This window comes from Pelodiscus sinensis, chromosome 3 (genome assembly GCF_049634645.1).
Source record: "Pelodiscus sinensis isolate JC-2024 chromosome 3, ASM4963464v1, whole genome shotgun sequence".
In the NCBI taxonomy this organism is placed as follows: domain Eukaryota; kingdom Metazoa; phylum Chordata; order Testudines; family Trionychidae; genus Pelodiscus; species Pelodiscus sinensis.
The window spans coordinates 175,224,949-175,243,317 of NC_134713.1; the positions used below are offsets into that span (position 1 = coordinate 175,224,949).

At 43.9% G+C, this 18,369-nt stretch overlaps 1 protein-coding gene across 4 annotated transcripts in view; it reads left to right on the top strand.

The window, feature by feature from the left end:
* The window catches only part of ACYP2 (acylphosphatase 2), a 94,254-nt gene extending 81,035 nt beyond the window's left edge, over positions 1-13,219 (top strand). For 2 of the 4 annotated variants that reach the window (XR_012902986.1, XR_001368205.3), the window contains exons 4-5: positions 7,158-7,296; positions 12,578-13,219. Coding sequence is in view for 2 of the 4 variants with exons in the window: in XM_075925479.1 (XP_075781594.1) it covers positions 12,578-12,692 (115 nt within the window). In the remaining 2 variants the exon portion in view is untranslated. The remainder of the gene's footprint in view (positions 1-7,157; positions 7,297-12,577) is intronic. The other 2 variants (XM_075925479.1, XM_006122113.4) reach the window with 1 other exon arrangement.
* The last annotated feature ends 5,150 nt before the right edge of the window (positions 13,220-18,369 follow it).

The window sequence follows — 18,369 nt, forward strand, 5'->3', positions numbered from 1 at the left end:
ATGGCTGCTCTCCCAATGCAGAGAAAGCTAAGCTGACTGCCTGACTAGAGAAAGGACCGGCACTCCAGGACCAATAACTCAGGCTCTCTCTAGACTGCAAAGAAAAGTCGGAAAAAGATACACAAATTGCAAACCTCAATCTTTTTTTCGGAAGAGTCTTTTCCCAAATTTGGCCTGTCTACATGGGGCCAAATTTTGGAAAAATCTCCTCTTTCAGAACATCCTTTATTCCTCATACAATGAGGAATACAGGGATGCCGAAAGAACACGTCCGCTTTTTCAGAAACTGTTCTGTAAAAGTGGACACATTCCTTGGATGCGGCAGAGCTTCTCCGGGATACCTCCAGGATCCCCCCCGTAGAAAAATAAATACCATTCCAGGCTTCCTGCCCCAGAGAAGGAAAGCCAACCCCACCCCATTTTTTTTCTTTGAATCACCAAATGTGGTAGAAGGAGAAGTCACAGGAAACATCTTTCACCCAATAGCCCCAGAAGTGTACCCTTGTAGTAAAAGCGCATGAAATATTTATAGGGCCTGATTCTCGGTTATCTGGTGCCTTGTGTAGTCATTTAGACCAGTGCAACATGGGCGAACTGTAAAACATTACCATCCTCAGTGAACTCTTGTGGTAATGAGTTTCACAGATTAACAATGCAATTGTATAAAAACATCACTTATATGCTGCCTAATTTTCTGCAAATGATGCTTGCTTTTTTTAGAGCTCAGCGAGATCTGTGAAACAAGCCACACTTGAAATTTGGTGCTCAAGGTGTTTAAGTGGTACAAAGCCTCTGACCAGAATGGATGTGGAAAATGCTTTTTTTCTGCTCAAGTATATAAAAAACAGGTCCACAAACTTTACAAAAATTACTTTAAGCCACAGAGCTCTGGAATGGGTATCAGAATAGAGGAAATTTTACTTAGGTTTAAAGTTCCTTCTAGCTTAGAATTTGCTTCTTTTCGGTTATGAATTAACAATCGATAGGGTCTCTCATTATGGGTCATGTGTCTAATGAAGCAGGTTTCCAAGGAATGTGCACGTAGTAGACTACATTTTCTACTTATGTGAATTGATGTGGCTCTGCTAAAACCAATAAAACTATGCTAATGTACACCAGTAGAACATTTGCTCAGTATTAGTAACACATACAGAATGCGGTGAGCATACAGAAGTCATTTTTCTCATAATATTATAAATAGATATGTGACCGCTAAAAAAATATGTATCATTTTGCTGTTTATTCAGTACTTTCAGGCTGTCACTTCTAATTTATACCCTTTCCATATCACAGACTCTGTTCATTTGCCCTTGTTGAAATTACTTGCAAAGTGTACCTCCAAGAAATTCCTCACTTGATAGTCTATACTAGGCCTGGGCAAAATAGGGCTCGCGGACTGGATACAGCCTGTGGATGCTGAGGGGGGCCCCAGGCAGGTTCCCCGCTTGCCTTGCCCCACCCACACACCACTCAGAAATGCAGCTGCAGGGCAGATTTTCTTTAAAAACTAGAGTCTGGAAGGGAGGAGGTAAAGTTTTAGGCGCTGCTCCCGCCCCCAGCACAATCCCATTGGCCAGTTTCTGGCCAATGGGAGCTGTGTGTTTCAATAACAGGCAGCCATGAAATGCATGGAGCTCCAGAGCAGGGGCGGGGCAGGCTGTGCAGGGGCGGGGCAGGCAGCAGTGTTCTCTCTCAGCTGGGAGGCAGCACAACTTCACAGGTGATTAATCAGCCCGCCCAGTCAGAGGCTCAGGGCTTTCTGCATGCAGCTGACTGACTGCGCTGAGCTGATTAATCATCTGTAAAGCTGTTGCGCAGTGGAGAGGGAACACTGGCAAGCAGAGACGCTGATTCAGGAATGGCTGCTGGCTGGCAAGTCTTCCTCCCTTCCCCAACCTTCTGCCCCCCACTACTGCCTCCTACTGCGCATACCCAAATCCTCTGCCCCACTCCTGTACCCATATTCACTCCCAGATCTGGCACCCCAGTCCTCTGCCTCAGATCACAGTCCCCTCCTGCCCTAGCTCATAACCCACATCCTTGCACCCCCTTCTGTACCCCAATTTCCTGTCCTGGTCACAATCCAACCCTTTGCACCAGAGCCCAGTTCTCCAGGTCACAACTGCCTCCTTCACCCAAACTCCCTCCCTTACACCAGGCTCCCTTCCACACCCAACCTCTATCCCAGACCCGGTACCTCCTTCATTAAGATCATAGAAGAGTGTGGCCCTTGACCACTTTACAAATTCTTGGAGTGCCCCCCATCAAAATGATTGCCCACCTCTGGTCTATAGAGAGGTGCCAGCCACAACTGCAGCAGAATTGACTAAACTCCCAACTCTGTCTCCTGATGACAGCATACATTTTTTTTATGCCCACCCAGTTCTTGGTCTCTCACCTGGGGCTTACAATTGGTCCTGGTTGTGGTAGTGTTTTTTTTTATTTTCCTTTCAGTCACTAAAGTGACCTAGTCCCAGATTTGTGACTCTGCTTTGTAGCAGTGTCTGATGTGGTCTTCCTAATAGCATGTATCAAAATTGTATTTCACCTCCAGGGAGCAATGCACTTTCTATCTCTCTCTGCTACTTTCCCCTCCCCTTTCCATATATAGACACACTATGAGGTGCAATATTCATGGAGAGACATATACACATACAGACTTATATAATGACCTTTGGTCGTGGCCTACCATTTTCTGTTAACAATTTTGGGGTGTTTTTTTAACAATACAGCAAGCATGGTAATTTAAAATTACCCTGACCCACTTTCACTGATCGGATGCATCAGTTTCCATGGCAGCAGCAGTAGAGGGAACTTTAGTTTCAAAGGCTTTGCAGACAAATGCATTCTGCTTCAACAGGCTTCAGGTCGACAGTCGTGGAAATCAGTTTGAGGTTACTAGGCTCAGACTGTTTTGGAGATCTTTGAATCCTGTTCTGCATGCTGTCCTCCTCCTCTGAGCAATTCATAATTCTCCCTAAGCTTCTCTTGGGACCCCTCAACCTATCCAGGTTTCTCTAATGCTTTGCATTTCAGCGCCTGCTGTCCATGAGATGTCCTTGACGTCTTCACTCCCGCCTGCTACTTTCTTCACATCAACATTGGATCCTCTCAGCTTTGTCCCCAAACTTCTCTTTTGTTAGCAGACTCAATGCACTATGCCAAGGGAAGCATGAGGCAGAGGATTGCCGTGAAGCATAGCTTTAGGAGCAATTTATGTGAGGCCTACAACTCATTCTCCCACTTTTAACTAAGATTGCCAAGTATCTAATCTCACAAACCCAAGCACACTTGCCCTTTCCTGCCCCTACCCCGGGGCCCCACCTCAGTCACTCTGTCCTCTCCCCATCACTTGCTTTCCCTCACACTCACTCACTGGGGCAAAGGTTGTTGTGTGGGAGCGGATGCAAGCTCTGGGCTGGGGCTGAGAGGTTCAGAATATGGGAGAGGACATGGGGTGGGGGCAAGTTTGGGTGCAGGAAGGGGCTCTAGGCTAGGGCAGAGAGCTGAGGTATAGGAGGGTGTGCAGGTTATGGGAGGGGCTCAGGAGAAGGGCAGGAGGTAGAATGTATGAGGTGGGTGTGGGCTCTGGGAGGGAAATTTTGTGTGGGAGGGGTCAGGGCTACGGCAGTAGTATGTGCAGTGAGGGAGGGAATGAAGGGCAGGGCTCCAGCTGTGCGGTGCATATGTCTGGAGGCTCCCAATCAGCAGCAGGCTCCCTCCTTGCCTTAGCCCCACACTGTGCCAGAAGCAGCCAGCGTGTCCCTGCGGCTCCTGCATAGGGGACATGTGGTTCTGTGCACTGCTTCTTCCTGCATACACCATCCTTACAGCTCTCATTGGCCGTAGTTCCCTGTTCCGCAGTCAGGGAGCCTGCCTTAGCCCCATTGTGCCATTGGACTTTTAGCAGCCAGAAATCTCTCAGATTGGCTGCAGTAGCCTCCAGGAGATTGAGCTTAATTCTGGGAGACTCCTGGTGAAACTGGGAGGGCTGGCAACCTCATTAAACCACCACTACTGCTGACCCAGCTGGCATGTGTGATTTGCACATCACCCGCCTCCTCTGCTCTGCTTTATATAAAACCTGAAGAATCTGTGGAGGAGGCAGAGGAAATAATGCATGTCAGCTGGCTCAGCAGCATCTCTGGTGTAGTAACAACTGAGACTCTAGCCATCTTGCTGCATTCAGCATAGATGATGACTAAAATCTGAAGATGTAAAGGCCCACGAAAAGCATAAATATAAATGAATGCCATGCAGGCAAGAATTGTATTTAAAAACCTGATCCTCTCTGATCTGATTTGAACTGTAGTATAGATGGGAGTCAACATCTCTAGCATGTTAACTTTATCAAAAGCTGTTATGCAGATAGTTTTGTAATTGTTAACACCAAATTTATGTGAGGGTTTCATGACATTTTTTGGGCCTCGTTTATTGTGTGTGTGCACACGTGCATATAATATTCAGACTGAAAAAAAGGTAACCTTTTATAATGTTGCTGACTGTCCCTGTTTTATCATGAGAGTCCCCAAAATTTCTTTTAAACCCAAGTTCCAGGAGTCTACTGATGACATGAGAATCTTCACTTTTATTTAAGTGTGGAGAAAAGCCTGCAAGCATGAACCAACTGCATCCCGAAGACTCAGAAACCAGAAAGCAAAGAAAAAGAATCCCATATTATTTCATTTGTAAAATCTAATTATTTATAACCAGTCTCATGATTCTGGGGCCTAAGTCATGAATTTTGAAAGCTCGAAGTTGGCAATAGTGTTTTCTATTAAGACAACACAACACTATAGGAATACTTAAAATGTTTGAAAGGTTGGTTTACTATCTGTCACTTACAATATAACCTTCAAAATGCAATCTCATGTATTCTATCCTTGCTAACTGAAAATAGAGTAAAGTCTAAATAGTTCTATGTTCCCTTTTTCAGATTGTATTTCTCATTCTATATAAAGTATGTATCCACCTCTTGTTACACTATTGTGTTAGCAAACATCACTTAGTTAACGTGGACAGAGGAAATCACATATTCCTAGGCAGCACTTTCTAAAGCCTAGAGTCCCCAACTCTTTGTGCTTAGGCCACCTTCAAAACATGACTCCATTTCATTTCACAGACTTTTAAATTAGTGCTTCAGTGGCCTAGGATCCTCCCTACAACCTCAGAATTAAAAAGAACTGGGCTCTTTTAAATAGTAAATGATCAAATGCTATCAAAATCAGTCAAGGTATGGAAATGCCTCTGTGCATGTTTTATCATGGGACAAATGCACTATGTATATATTTGGAATTTGACCTGCCCACAACCTCTCCCACACTTGATAGATTCATTTTCTATTTAATTGTAAGTGACCATGGGATTTCTGAAAGATTCTAGACTGCTAGCCTTGGAGAAGCCCTGGATCCCTGGAGGAAATATACCACATGCCTAAGTGCAGCATCTCCCCCCACCTCCCCGCCCCTTCTTTCCAGTCCTCCCCCCGATGGTGTTCATTGATCACTCAATGTTTAAAGTGCTTCCAAAAGCTTTGCTTTATTCTATATCTGGTTCCAATTGGCTATGCTTGACACTAAGAGCTTCACGCAATCCTGCCCAGACTCTGTGTCTGGGATGCTCAGCCCTTGCAGGCACAGTCCCCCATATCACAACTCTTGCCACTCCATCAGCATGCTTCAACCCATTTGTGGAGGGATCATATAAAAGCATCAGAGGGAAGTTCAACCTCCATTCTGTCTTCCTCCGTGTTTGCTAGTCTTGTTTTTTTTTTGTTATGTGGACCCCACCAACTCCTTTCACAAAGGCTACCATCAGTCCCTACTGATCTAGTCTGGACTTGAACTGGAGACCTAGCAATAAAAGGCTACATAACCCGTTACTTGGAGAAATTTCCTTTTGGATCAGCATTCTAGTTCAAACTGAATTCTAAACACACACTAACAACATAGATCAATTCCATTATATCATTGCAAATCATGGCCAGTGTTTCTTGTAATTTTTCCTACCCCCCAAACAGAATGAATATTATGTTCCCCAATATGGAGGTGATGTTGCATATCCCCTTCACATGGGTGCACACATCAAATTTCATGTGTTGGGGGCAATATTCCTTTTAACCTTTTCTATCCCTGTGCAGAATAATTTGTATGTGCACTGAGGCCTGTGCAAATGCACACTAGCAATAGAAACAAAAACCTAGCTGTGGTTCTGCTAATGAGCTAGGCAGCATATAAATCTCTCCAGAGCGCCTGCACAAGTGCCCAGCTTTCAGAGAACACTGGTTGTGGTGGGGTATCAGGCCTGGGGAAGAGGGTTTGAGAGTAGGAGCATGAACTGAGCATCCCAGACAGCGTCTGGACAGGATTTTAAGAAGCAGTGGGGCAGGCTCTAGGGTGGGGCTGGGGTTGAGGGGCTATGGGCTGGATCAGAAGGTTGGGATGTAGGGATTTGAGGACTCTGGGTGGGGGTGTAGGTTCTGGGTGGGGGAAGGGATGATGGGCTCAGGGCTGGGACAGGGTGCAGAGGTGTAAGGTGTGATGGGCTCTGGCTAGGGTGCAGGCTTTAGGCTGGAGCTGGGTTGAAAGGTTTGGGGTGAAGGAGGGTACTCCAGTGCTACTGTGAGACTCCCCCAGCTCTCTCCCCTTGTGGGAGCACCTGGGCTGGGAGGGAAAGGCAAAACTCCCAGCTGTGGCAGTTCTTGCACTGGGGTTGCAGGATAGGTGCCCCTACCCTGACCCCAACAGGTTCTAGCTGGGGTTTGGCTTGAGCTGGAGGAGGGCCTCCCAGGCCTTAGCAGGGGTGTTTCTGGGCTTGGGTTGCTATGGCCATGAAAGGAGGACTTCAGGGCCAAGCCTCCCAGACTGCAGTTATATTCGGGCCGGGGGAGGGATGCCAGGTTCTGGCCATCTCTCCCCCAGCCACCATAGGCTAGAGGCCAGGCCTGGGCTAGGCTGTGTGTGGGGAGAGGGGGAGCAGCTCATCTCCCCACCTTGGGCAGGTGCCTTGAGCACCTGCGTGGTGCTTACTAGGTAGCTGTGTGGCTGCCTGGCCCTGTAGCTTACGGGGAACTTAGATCCTGTCTTAGTGCATCAACCACATGCCAGGGACAGATGTCTAAAGTTTAACTCTCTTCTCTATCTTGAAAAACTGTGTAGTGTTTGCAAACTTTGCACCTTCATTGTTCATCATAAGAACAGCCATACTGATCCAGAGCAAAGATCCATCTTCTAGCCCAAGATCCTGTCTTCCGACAACAGTCAATGGCAGGTGCCCCAGAGGGAATGAACAGAACAGGTAATCATTAAGTGATCCCTTCTCTGTCACCCATCCCAAGCTTCTGACAGAGGCTAGGGACACCATCCTTTCCCATCCTGGCTAATAGCCATACATAGACCATTCCTTGATGAATCTGTCTAGTTCTTGTTTGAACCCCGTTACAGTCTTGGCCTTCACAACATCCTCTGGCATCTCCAACGCCAGCTTATAATTAGCTCAGAATTAACTTATCCAGATGGATCATTTGAGGAGATGGCAACTGTCAGCTACTAGGACAGCATCATAGAGGAGTGCTGGAGGATGCTTGAAAGATGTGGACACTTGTGTAGCAGCAGTTGTTGCTGACATCTCTGGTGTCCAGTATTCTCTGAATTTTTTTACCGGGCAGGAGGTGAAAATACCGGACTGTCCGGGTGAATACTGGACACCTGGCAACCCTATGCTGAGCTATTTGACCCCCTCACAGTGTGCTGCTGTGAGAAGCTGCAGGCACAACCCTGATCCTACACTTCCACCAGCTTTAACACAGGCAGGGACACACACAGCAGCAGTTATATGCAGGTTCTCATCAGCCACTTATAGAGTGGCTAAAGCCAAGCTATCCACTAGCTCCCCAGGCATGCGCCTTCCCTTCTCCCCCCCCCCCCGAATATAAATCCAAAATTATACCATTTTGCGCTACACAGGCACTGTACAGCATGAGCTCATAGAATTCACCCAAGTAGGAATAATGGATCTTCCGGAAAAGGGCTTATTTTCCGCAAGATCCCGTCTAGTCTGGCGCTTTTCTCCGGCAAAACCCCAAGCCGGAAAAAAGCGGCAGCCATGTTCATGCAAATGCCACGGGGGATATTTAAATCCCCCGCAGAATTTGCAATTCCGAAGTGTCTCATTAGCATCCCTTTTACGGAAAAGGGTGCCAGTGTAGACACAGCCTCGGTGTTTCAAAGAGTCTTCCTGGGTGGGGAGTGAAGAGCAACAGATGTTGTCACTCCCTGCTTTATATAGCTTTAACATATTGTGGGAATCCTTTGTCCTAAACTCAGTTTGTGGAGAAACACTGAAAAACAAAATGGAGTCCAGACTCATGTGGCCTGATCACATGATCTTGTCAAGTTATAGCAGCCATTTCTTTTTGGAACACTCTTAGAAAGGCTCACAACATAAGGAATAAGCTTCTTCTATTGTTTTCCCTTATGGCACATTACCCTGAATAGACCGTCTCAGACTAGTTATTTACACTGAAAGCATCTTGGCTAATGGGTGTTACCCAGGTGACTACATTTGAAATAGATACAAATGTAGTAAGAGCCAGGCTGCCTGGTGACTGGGTTTAGTACTGTTTAACTCTAGAGTCACAGCAGGGGTAGATTCTGGACCGAGTGTGAGCCGGGACCGAGCTGGGCTCCCTGTCCAAGTGGAACAGACTCTGTCCATGGTCAGCGTGAACAGCTGCAGACTGAGGCTGCTTTGCAGCAATAGCCCCTCTCTGCGGGTGTCCCAGCGGACAGGGTCTGCTGCCAGAGCAGCCTCTGTCTATAGCCAGCCCAGGCTACCGCGGACAAGGGCTGCTTCGCAGCGGCCTCCCTGCCTCAGAGGCAGCAGCATTGGGGGGCAGTTGGCACCACGGAGACGGTGCTGGGGGGAATCGGCTTTTAAGCAGTCTCCCCCCAGCACTGGCTCTTGTTTCTCCCCTTGCTGCCTCTGATACAGAGGCAGCAAGCAGGCGGGGGGAAGCAAGTAGTCAACTGGATTAACCGATAAGTCTAGGTTTATCAGTTAGTGGACTGGTCGACTACTCACATACATCCTTAATTTGTACAGTGTATTGTAAAAACAGAAAACAGGAAAGGTTTGTTAAGTCATATATGGAACAAAGTAGTAACTAAAGGCCAGATTCTGCCACTCTTATTCACACTGAATAGTACCCTACTCCAGGAGTAGTTCTATTTAATTTCAATGTCATGTGAAGGAAAAACAATGTGTTTATGTAATTAAAGACTCTTCATAATGCACATGCATGCAAGGGCAGAATTAATGTTGCATAGAGAACCTAAATTCTGGCATTTCCTAACTTTTTAGTCCTTGACTTTGCAACTCATTAACATTCTGTTAATGTACTTTGTATGCTGTTTGATTTAAGGGTTCTCTGACACCTTCAAACATTCCAGGGTATAAGCTTTTCCTTGCTACTTTTTTTAAATTGTATATAGTGCCTAGCTGCTTGCAATGAGTACTCTACTTTGTAAACGCATCCCATTATAATGAGTGACATAATTAAAAGAGATTAAAACACAAGTGGTTCTGTAGCACATTAGAAACTAACAAAAATATAGATAGTATCATGAGCTTTTGTGGGCACAACCCACTTCTTCAGATGACAAATATGGAGCAAGAGGCAAAGAGGCTCAAATATAAAGCAAAAAAAGAGGAGAGAGAGGGAGGAGAGAAAAAAAACTTCAAGTAAAGTGTCCATGCTAAATGAGGCTAATAGAGTGGGCAGTGAGTGTCCAATACTTAGCGTTTGATGTCCTTTGTGTGTTGAATATATTGGCCCGTCCAAGAGGACAGCAAAGTCCAAGAGATGTCTGTGTACAGTCCTTCGCTGAAATGTGTCAAATTTGCATATGAAGGCCAGTTCTGCAGTTTCTCTCTTTAGTTGCTTCCTGAAATTATTCTGCAAGAGAATGGCCATTTTTAGATCCACTAGTGAGTGTCTCATCAGGTTAAAATGTTCCCCGACAGGTTTCTGTGTGTTACCATATCAAATATTTGTCAGAGACACCTCCCGATTTGGCCAATATACATGGCAGAGGCATTGCTGGCAGTTGCTGACATATATCACAGTAGAGGATGTGCAGTTGTATAAACCTCTGATGTGGTGGCTTATGTGGTTAGGTCCTGTGATGATGTCATTTGTATAGATGTGTGCACAGAGTTAGCAATGGGGTTTATTACAGAGGTAGGTTCCTGGGTGAGTATGTTTGAGGTGTACTGTGTGGTTGCTGGAAAGAATTTGCTTCAGGTTAGGGGATTGTGTGTAGTCAAGGACAGGCCTGTCTCCCAAGGCCTGTGAGAGTGAGGGATTGTTTTCCAGGATAAAAAACAACTGTAGATTGTCATTGATGCTCTGGAGAGGTTTACATTGGGGGCTGTCAGTGATGACTAGCGGTGTTCTGTTATTTTCCTTGTTGGGCTTATCTTGAAGAAGCTGATGCCTGAGTACACGTCTGGCCCTGTCAATCTGTTTTTTCACTTCCCCATGTGGGTATTTAAGTTTTAAGAGTGTCTGATAGAGAACCTGTAGGTGTTTGTCTCTGTCTGTGGGATTGGAGCAAATCCTGAAAGCTCAAGATACTATTTATATGTTTTTGTTAGTCTCCAAGCAGCTACAAGATCACTCATTTTTTATGCTCTTTTAAAAAAGTTAGGGTATGTCTACACAACAGTGTTATTTCGAAATATCTTATTTCTAAATAGTTATTTTGAAATAGCTTATTTCGAAATAACGCGTCTACACACAAGATGCATTTTGAAATAGCGTTTTGCTATTTCGAAATAGTGCGTCCACACTGAGTGGACTCTTGAATTGCATTTAAGGCTGGCCGGAACCAGTTCCAGCAGGGCACCAGGTCAGGACTTACTGTGTGGGGTTGCTGCCTGAAGCTATCTGAGGTCTGTGCTTAAAGGATCCCCCAGACAGCCAGTTCTCAGGTTTCCCTGCTTGCTTGTATACCTCAATGAGGGACAGCAAAGTATTTTGTCTCTGCGTGCTCTGGTTGCCCTCTCTCGGGACACCACAGCACTCTGCAGCATGGAGCCGGAGCTGCCCCTGGGCACCCTGGTGCTTCTCTTGGACGCATTGCTATGAGCCTGGCTGCACTTTCTGCAGGCTGCCATCCGGGAGGTCCATCGGGGGGCTGTCAGTATCCAGGAAGCCCTGTGGGAGAGCTTCTACCCTGAGGAGCATTAAGAGCCTCCCTTGGGCTTGTGCCTCTTTCCTTCCTCACATCCTTCCACTTACCCCTCCCTAGCCCCCTTTCCTGATGTAAAATAAAATACACGTATTTTCATGAACACAAAGTCTCTTTATTTAACAAAACTGGTAGGGAGGGAATGAAACTCTGGTGAGACTGGGGAAAGGAGGCGGGAGAGGGAAGAACAGAGGGTGGGAGAGAGGAGGGGGAAACCTGGGAGGAGGGAGCTGGAAGGGGGAAGCCAGGGGAAGAAGGGGGTGGGGAAGCTCAGGGCTCAGGGTTAGGGGTCTTGCCGAACCAACTTGATTGTCATGCAGACCTGCTCCTGGGTTCGCATGTGGCCTTTGGTGGCCAGGCTGGCAACTATCCTGCCATAGACGACTGCGTTCCTCCGTCTAGTACGGAGATCATGGACGTTGGGGGCATCCCTCCCCCAACTTGAATAAGGTCCATGATTTCCACCCTGGACCAGGAAGACGCCCACCTTCTCCGGGGCCTGGCAGGCTCCTGGGAGCTGGCAGACTGCTCCTGGGGAGCGGTGGAGGGCTGGCTGCCAGTGGCTTGCTGGTTCATGTTTTGGGGCCACTTGGTCACGGCAGTGACTGCTGGCTCTGGGCTGGCAGGTTTGGAGCTGGCACAGGCACTGTGACCAGAGTCAACCCCTTTAAGGGCTCCGGGGGGGAGGGAGAGGAGTGTTCTTGGGTAAGGCTGGAGTAGCCACCAGGGCACCCTGGGAAGGCTGGAGGCCCCCTATTTCGAAATAAGTGTCTACACAGCACTTATTTAGCAATAGCTATTTCGAATTATGTGTTATTCCTTGTGGAATGAGGTTTACCAAATTTGAAATAAGCACTCTGCTATTTCGATTTAATCTGGAAATAGCGGTTGGCTTGTGTAGACGCTAGGAAAGTTATTTTGAAATAACTTTGCTGTGTAGATATACCCTTACAGACTAACACTGCTACTCCTGAGATAATTTAAATAGGTGTAACTGAGTACTCATTTTAATAATGTAGCTTTAAGGAGCCTACTTCAGCCAAAACTTTGTTCAGAGTGCAGACTTAATTGTAAATTATGTGCTACAATGTATTTTTAAACACCGACCATTTTATTTACTATTTAAATAGTTTTATCTTTCTTTTAAAGAGAAAAGCAGAGGGAGATAACATATTTGGAAACCATTTTATTAGGACTAATTTCCTCATTGAAAAGCTGACCTTCAAAAGCTCCTTCTGTAGAAAACATGACAGAAGCACAAATATCCCAGACATCATTCATTTTATTCTAACACACTTTTAATTTTATTTATTTGTTTTTTTCAGGAAATCCTGGCTGAGTAAAGTTGGAAGTCCCAGTTCTCGCATAGACCGAACCACCTTTTCTAATGAGAAGGAGATCTCCAAGCTTGATTTCTCAGGATTTAACACTAGATACTAATGGAGGAAGAACTCTTTAAGCACAAAATTATAATGCTTCAGCTGCATAGTAATTTCTGTGCCTTCATAAAATAGCATAACACTTTTTTTGACATCTGCTTCATACTAAAGTATAAAAATAATTAACTTACATAATGTAGGCCTGTCAGTTCTGTATTAGAAATTTCACAATTATAAATCTTTACCAACAATGCCAATATGTATATGATTTATTTTTAGAGAAGTATAAAAAAATCAATAACATATACAACTGTAAAATCAGCCAATACTAATGCACAATGAAATTTGTAAGATGTGACCATACAGAACTTAGTCTTTTTCCAGTAAAATATTTGATGTATATTTATTAAAAAGCAAACAAATAAAAATAACTTAAATTTCACTGTGATATAAATACTTTAAACAGGATCACAGCAACATTCAGTAGTCTATCTTATGTGCTATGAATTATAATGTTCTCTTGTAGTTGTAATAATTAGTTAATACTGCAGCAAGTATTCTAAAATAAATGTACTTTGCCTTATAAAACGTATTCAGTTAAGTCTGATTAACACTTTCCATAATGGTGTCTAGATAGCTCAGGATATGAAATACAGACATATATAGTCTTTCATAGATCTTTTATCCAATCCCAGTCAAGATCACTATTGACTAAGTTATTTCTGATTTCTTTTTGGTGGCCTATACGATATGAGTTGGCTTTAGTCACATAGCAAGCGGCCAGTCATTTGCATAATAAAAATCACCATTAACTGGGATGATCACTTAAAACCTAACCCTACACATACCAATAGTCCCGCTCAAGTTAATGCTCATATGCTTAAAGTTAAGCATTTGGAGAAGTCTTTGCAGGACTGGGGCCTAATTCTCTCTCTCTCTCTCTCTCTTTTTTATGTAAGTCAAAGAGACTAAGAAATACATCATTACAGAAGCTGAACTCTCCTCAATCCTAGATATGGTCTCTACAAATCAGCAGTAAGGCATACTGGTAGGCTTTGTGTGGAAACCTACACTGCCAGCTCCAGTGGCTAATTCACACATGTTCTAGAGATACACAGAGTTCTGATGGCATTGTTATGGCACCATCTCAAGAATTATATTCAATTTTTAATATCATAACAGCATACTTGAGATCATCTGTCATGTGCTCCACAAGATGTGTGTAGACATTTGTATGTCTGCTGACAACCAGATTTATTTTCACTTGGTCTGTTGTACGTGAGACTGAAGATTTCATTCTAGTGTTGCAAGAATTATTTATAGATTATTATGGTTCAAACTACACACAGCTTTTGTGATTATCCACAAGTACTCTTTGTTGAAGTCATCATGAATAGCTCTTGTTCAATTCAAACTGTAAATGGCAAAGACCAAAGTTTAATATCAGTTCAATAGCTGATACATCCTCTGTCTGATGAATATATCTTACATTTCCAAGGCCTAAAAGATTTATAACTCTTATGCCAAGGCCTATTACACTGATACACTGCATTTTCAGTTGGATTGCTTTATTATAGTGTTCAGGGGTGGAAGGGTTGCAGAAATTTTGGTGGTGCCCAGAACCCAAATCCCTTCCCCGTCCAAACTCCATCTCACCCCTCCCTCTCCAATCTAGGAGTTTGTTTAGTAGGCTTCCTGCTTCTGATGTACTTAAACTATTACTTTGAGTTTTTGGCTAGATGGTCTTCAAATTCCTTTTTGGCCTTCCTAATTATATTTTTACACTTCATTTGCCAGAGTTTATGCTCCTTTCTATTTTCCTCACTAGGATTTAACTTCCACTTTTTATAAAATGCCTTTTTATTTCTCATTGCTTCTTTCACTTGGTTAAGCGACAGTGGCACTCTTTTTTGGTTCTCTTACTGTGTTTTTTTAATTTGGGGTATACACTTAAGTTAAGAACATAAGACCAGCCATATTGGGTCAGACCAAAGGTCCATTTAGCCCAGTATCCTGTCTGCTGACAGTGGCCAATGCCAGATGCTCCAAAGGAAGGAATCACAACAAGTAATCCTCACGTGATCCTTTCCCTATCTCCCAATTCCAGAGAAACAGAGGCTAGGGACACCATTCTTACCCATCCTGGCTAATAGCCATTGATATTTGAACCTCTATTATGGTGTCTAAAAATTTTCCATGCAGCTTGCAGGGATTTCACTTTTGATACTATACCTTTACTTTCTGTTTAACTAACTTCCTCATTTTGTGTAATTCCCCTTTCTGAAATTAAATGCTATGGTGTTTGGGTGCTGTGGTGTTTTTCCCACCATAGGGACATTACATTTAATAATTCACTATTTCCAAGTGGTCCAGCTATATTCACCTCCTGGACCAGATTCTGTGCTACGCGTAGGACTAAATCAAGAATTGCCTATCGTTTTGTGGGTTCCGGAACCAACTGCTCCAAGAAGCAATAATATAAGATGTCAAGAAACCTTATCTCTGCATCCCATCCTGAGGTTACATGTACCCAGTGAATGCGGATAGTTGAAATCCCCCACTATTTGATTTTTTTTATGTTTATAGTCTTTCTCATCTCCCCTAGCATTTCACAGTCACTATCACCATCCTGGTCAGCTGGTCAGTAATATATCCCTACTGCTATATACATATTATTAGAGCATGGAATTACCGTCCATAGAGATTTGATGGTACAATTTGGTTCATTAAAGATTTTTACTTCATTTGATTCTATGCTTTTTTTTTCATAAATAGTGCCACTCTCCCACCAGTATAACCTGTTCTGTCCTTCCAATATATTTTGTACCCTGGTATGACTGTGTCCCATTGATTATCTTCATTATACCTTTTCTGTGATTCCTATTAGATCAGTGTCCTCCTTTAATATGAGGAACTCTAATTCACCCATATTATTACTTAGACATCTAGGATTTGTATACAAGCACTTAAAAACCTTAACACTTTTTAGCTATCTGCCATTACATGATGTGGTTCAAGGGGACTTCTTTCATTTGACTGTTTCTCATCAGATCCTACCTGTATTCTATCATTTTCAATTCTCTCCTCATTAGAGAATGTCTCTTAATAGATCCTTCCCTAAGAGATGTCTCTATCTGATCCATGTGCTTCTCTCCAGCACTACACATAAGTCTATCAAGACGTCTCAAGAAATCCACAACCCGTGCACCAGGCAGGCAAGTCACCATGCAGTTCTCCTGGTCATCACAAACCCAGCAGTCTATATTTCTAATGATCAGATCCCCCATTACTAACACACGTCTCTTCCTAATAACTAGAGTCCCTCCCCCACCCCCAGAGAGGTATCGTCAGTGTGAGAGGATACCACAGCATCATCTGGAAGGAAGATGGGATCACTTCCCTCTACTCCAGATAGATGTTCTCCTTTCTTAGATTGTCATCCTCCTCAACAGCGCAGAGGCTGTCTGCCGGGAGGTGGGACTGCTCTACTGTCTCCCAGAGAGTCTCATCTGTCTGCCTCTCTGCCTCCCTTAGTTCTTCCAGTTTAGCCATCTGGTCTCCAAAGCCTGTACATGGTCCCTGAGGGTCAGGACCTCCTTGCATCAAATGCACACATATGCTACCTGTCCATAGGGTAGGTAATTATACATGCTACACTGGGTGCAATAAACAGGATATCTCCACTCTGTTGATGGGCTTCTGCCTGCATTCTCTTTTTACTTCTAGGCTACGTCTACACTGAAGCCCTTATTGACAAACACCTATCAGGGATGGTCTAAATAATACTGCCTTGAATGTAGGGGACTACTCTAGAAAACTTCTAGAGGTCCCTTCTAGTCCTATGATTCTATGAGTAAGAGCCCATTCAGATAATTGGAAAAGTCTGGACAAGACACCTCCAGATTTTGGTGGATCTGAGTGCTGTTTAGTACGCCATGAAGCTAACAAAATATTTGCACAATCATTAAAACATTCAAATTAACAGCACTATGCAAAAAGTTTCCCTAATAAATAGTTCACAAGTCGCAGGTTCCCTGTCACTCTTCCTCACTCTGCCCTCTGGGAAAGGAGAAAGGCTACTGCTACTGTAACAATTACAGACTACTGGATTACTTTCTGGAGTAATCTGTGCAGCCGAACTGATAGAAATGAGTCACACAAACCCTGCTATGCCACATTCAGTTAACCTACACCTTCAGGTATCTGCAGTGCTGTAATAGCCCCAGTGTCCATATGTAGCTCCTATGGATCTCTTAATTACCTAATCCTGAGTTGGCTGAATATTTCAGATGTCGTCCAAAACCTTCAGCTACATGGGGCTATATTGAGTGTATAATACCAGAGGAGTCTTGCCCTCTTTTAATCAGCGGGTTACTGAAAACAGCAGTGATTGTGAGAATCAAAGAAATCAGAGAAAGCAAGAACCCAGAAAAATCAACAATTGCTAACTGGTGAATCATATGCTGAAGGGAGGCCTATTATTATTTATGACTTGCATCAGCCTAGGATCATACTCAGTTAAAATTATAAATACTCTTTGTTACCAGTATGGCTGAGAAAGATGTTGTACCTGGCAACAGGAAATATGGCATACATTTGGGGCAGATCCTCAGCTAATGTGAGTATAGGTCCATTAAAGTCAATAGAGCTACATGGGTTTACACCAGATGAATATCTGGGCCGTCTAAATGTCCCTACCAAACAACGATTTTTCTAAAACGTCTCTTCATTTACATGAATTATCATAAAGGATGGGCAGAGTTTAGGACACAAGAAGACACAAGGATTTCCCTCACCTTCATAGTCTATATTTGTTCATATTCTGAGTCATATATTCACACTTACATCCTGGCTATGTCTACACTGGCCAGTCTTGCACAAGAACATATACAAATGAGGCACGGCGATGAATATTGCCACGCTTAATTTGCATACTTAATGAGCCACCATTTTGCTCAAGGAGCTTTTGCACAAGAGCTGTTCTGCCTGAAAATAAGCAGCAGACCAGCTCTTGCACAAGAGGGGGTTTTTGCGCAAGAAGGAGGAGTGTAAACTGCTCCTTCTTGCTCAAAAGGCCCTTGTGCAAAATGGCGGCTCATTAAGTATGCAAATGAGGCACGGTGATATTCAAGACTGGCCAGTGTAGACGTAGCTTTAGTGTTGTGGTTTATGATGCTCCTCATACGTTAGGGGTAGGAGGGTTAATCTGAGAGATGTTTATTTTACAATTTTGCAACAGTGTCCTTTAACACAGATGAGTGTGGTACAAAAAATTAGACAGGCAGATAGATTGGGGTAGGATTTGTCAAATGTGTTCATCATTAGCTTAACTCTCACTGCTCCCGTTGACTTCAATAGAAATTGTATCTTTGACTTCAATGGGAGCAGTCAGACCACCAATGAGTGCATTTGAAAATCACACCTAACATGTATGTTGGAAACTGGATTTTAGGGACTTAATTAATTATTTTATAAATTTTATAAATTGTTCAGATACTGAAGAGATGGGCAGTGATATAAAACACACATTAGATGAGATTACTTTAGATTAGACTAGACACATAGGCTTTGTCTTCACTGGCGTGATCTTGTGCCAAAGAGGCTGCTCTTGTGCAAAAACTTGCTGCCTGTCTACACAGGCCGTGTGTTCTTGCGCAAGTAAACTGACGTTCTACTGTGTAAAATCAGGGCTTCTTGTGCAAGAACTATGATGCTCCTGCTCAGGAATAAGCCCTCTT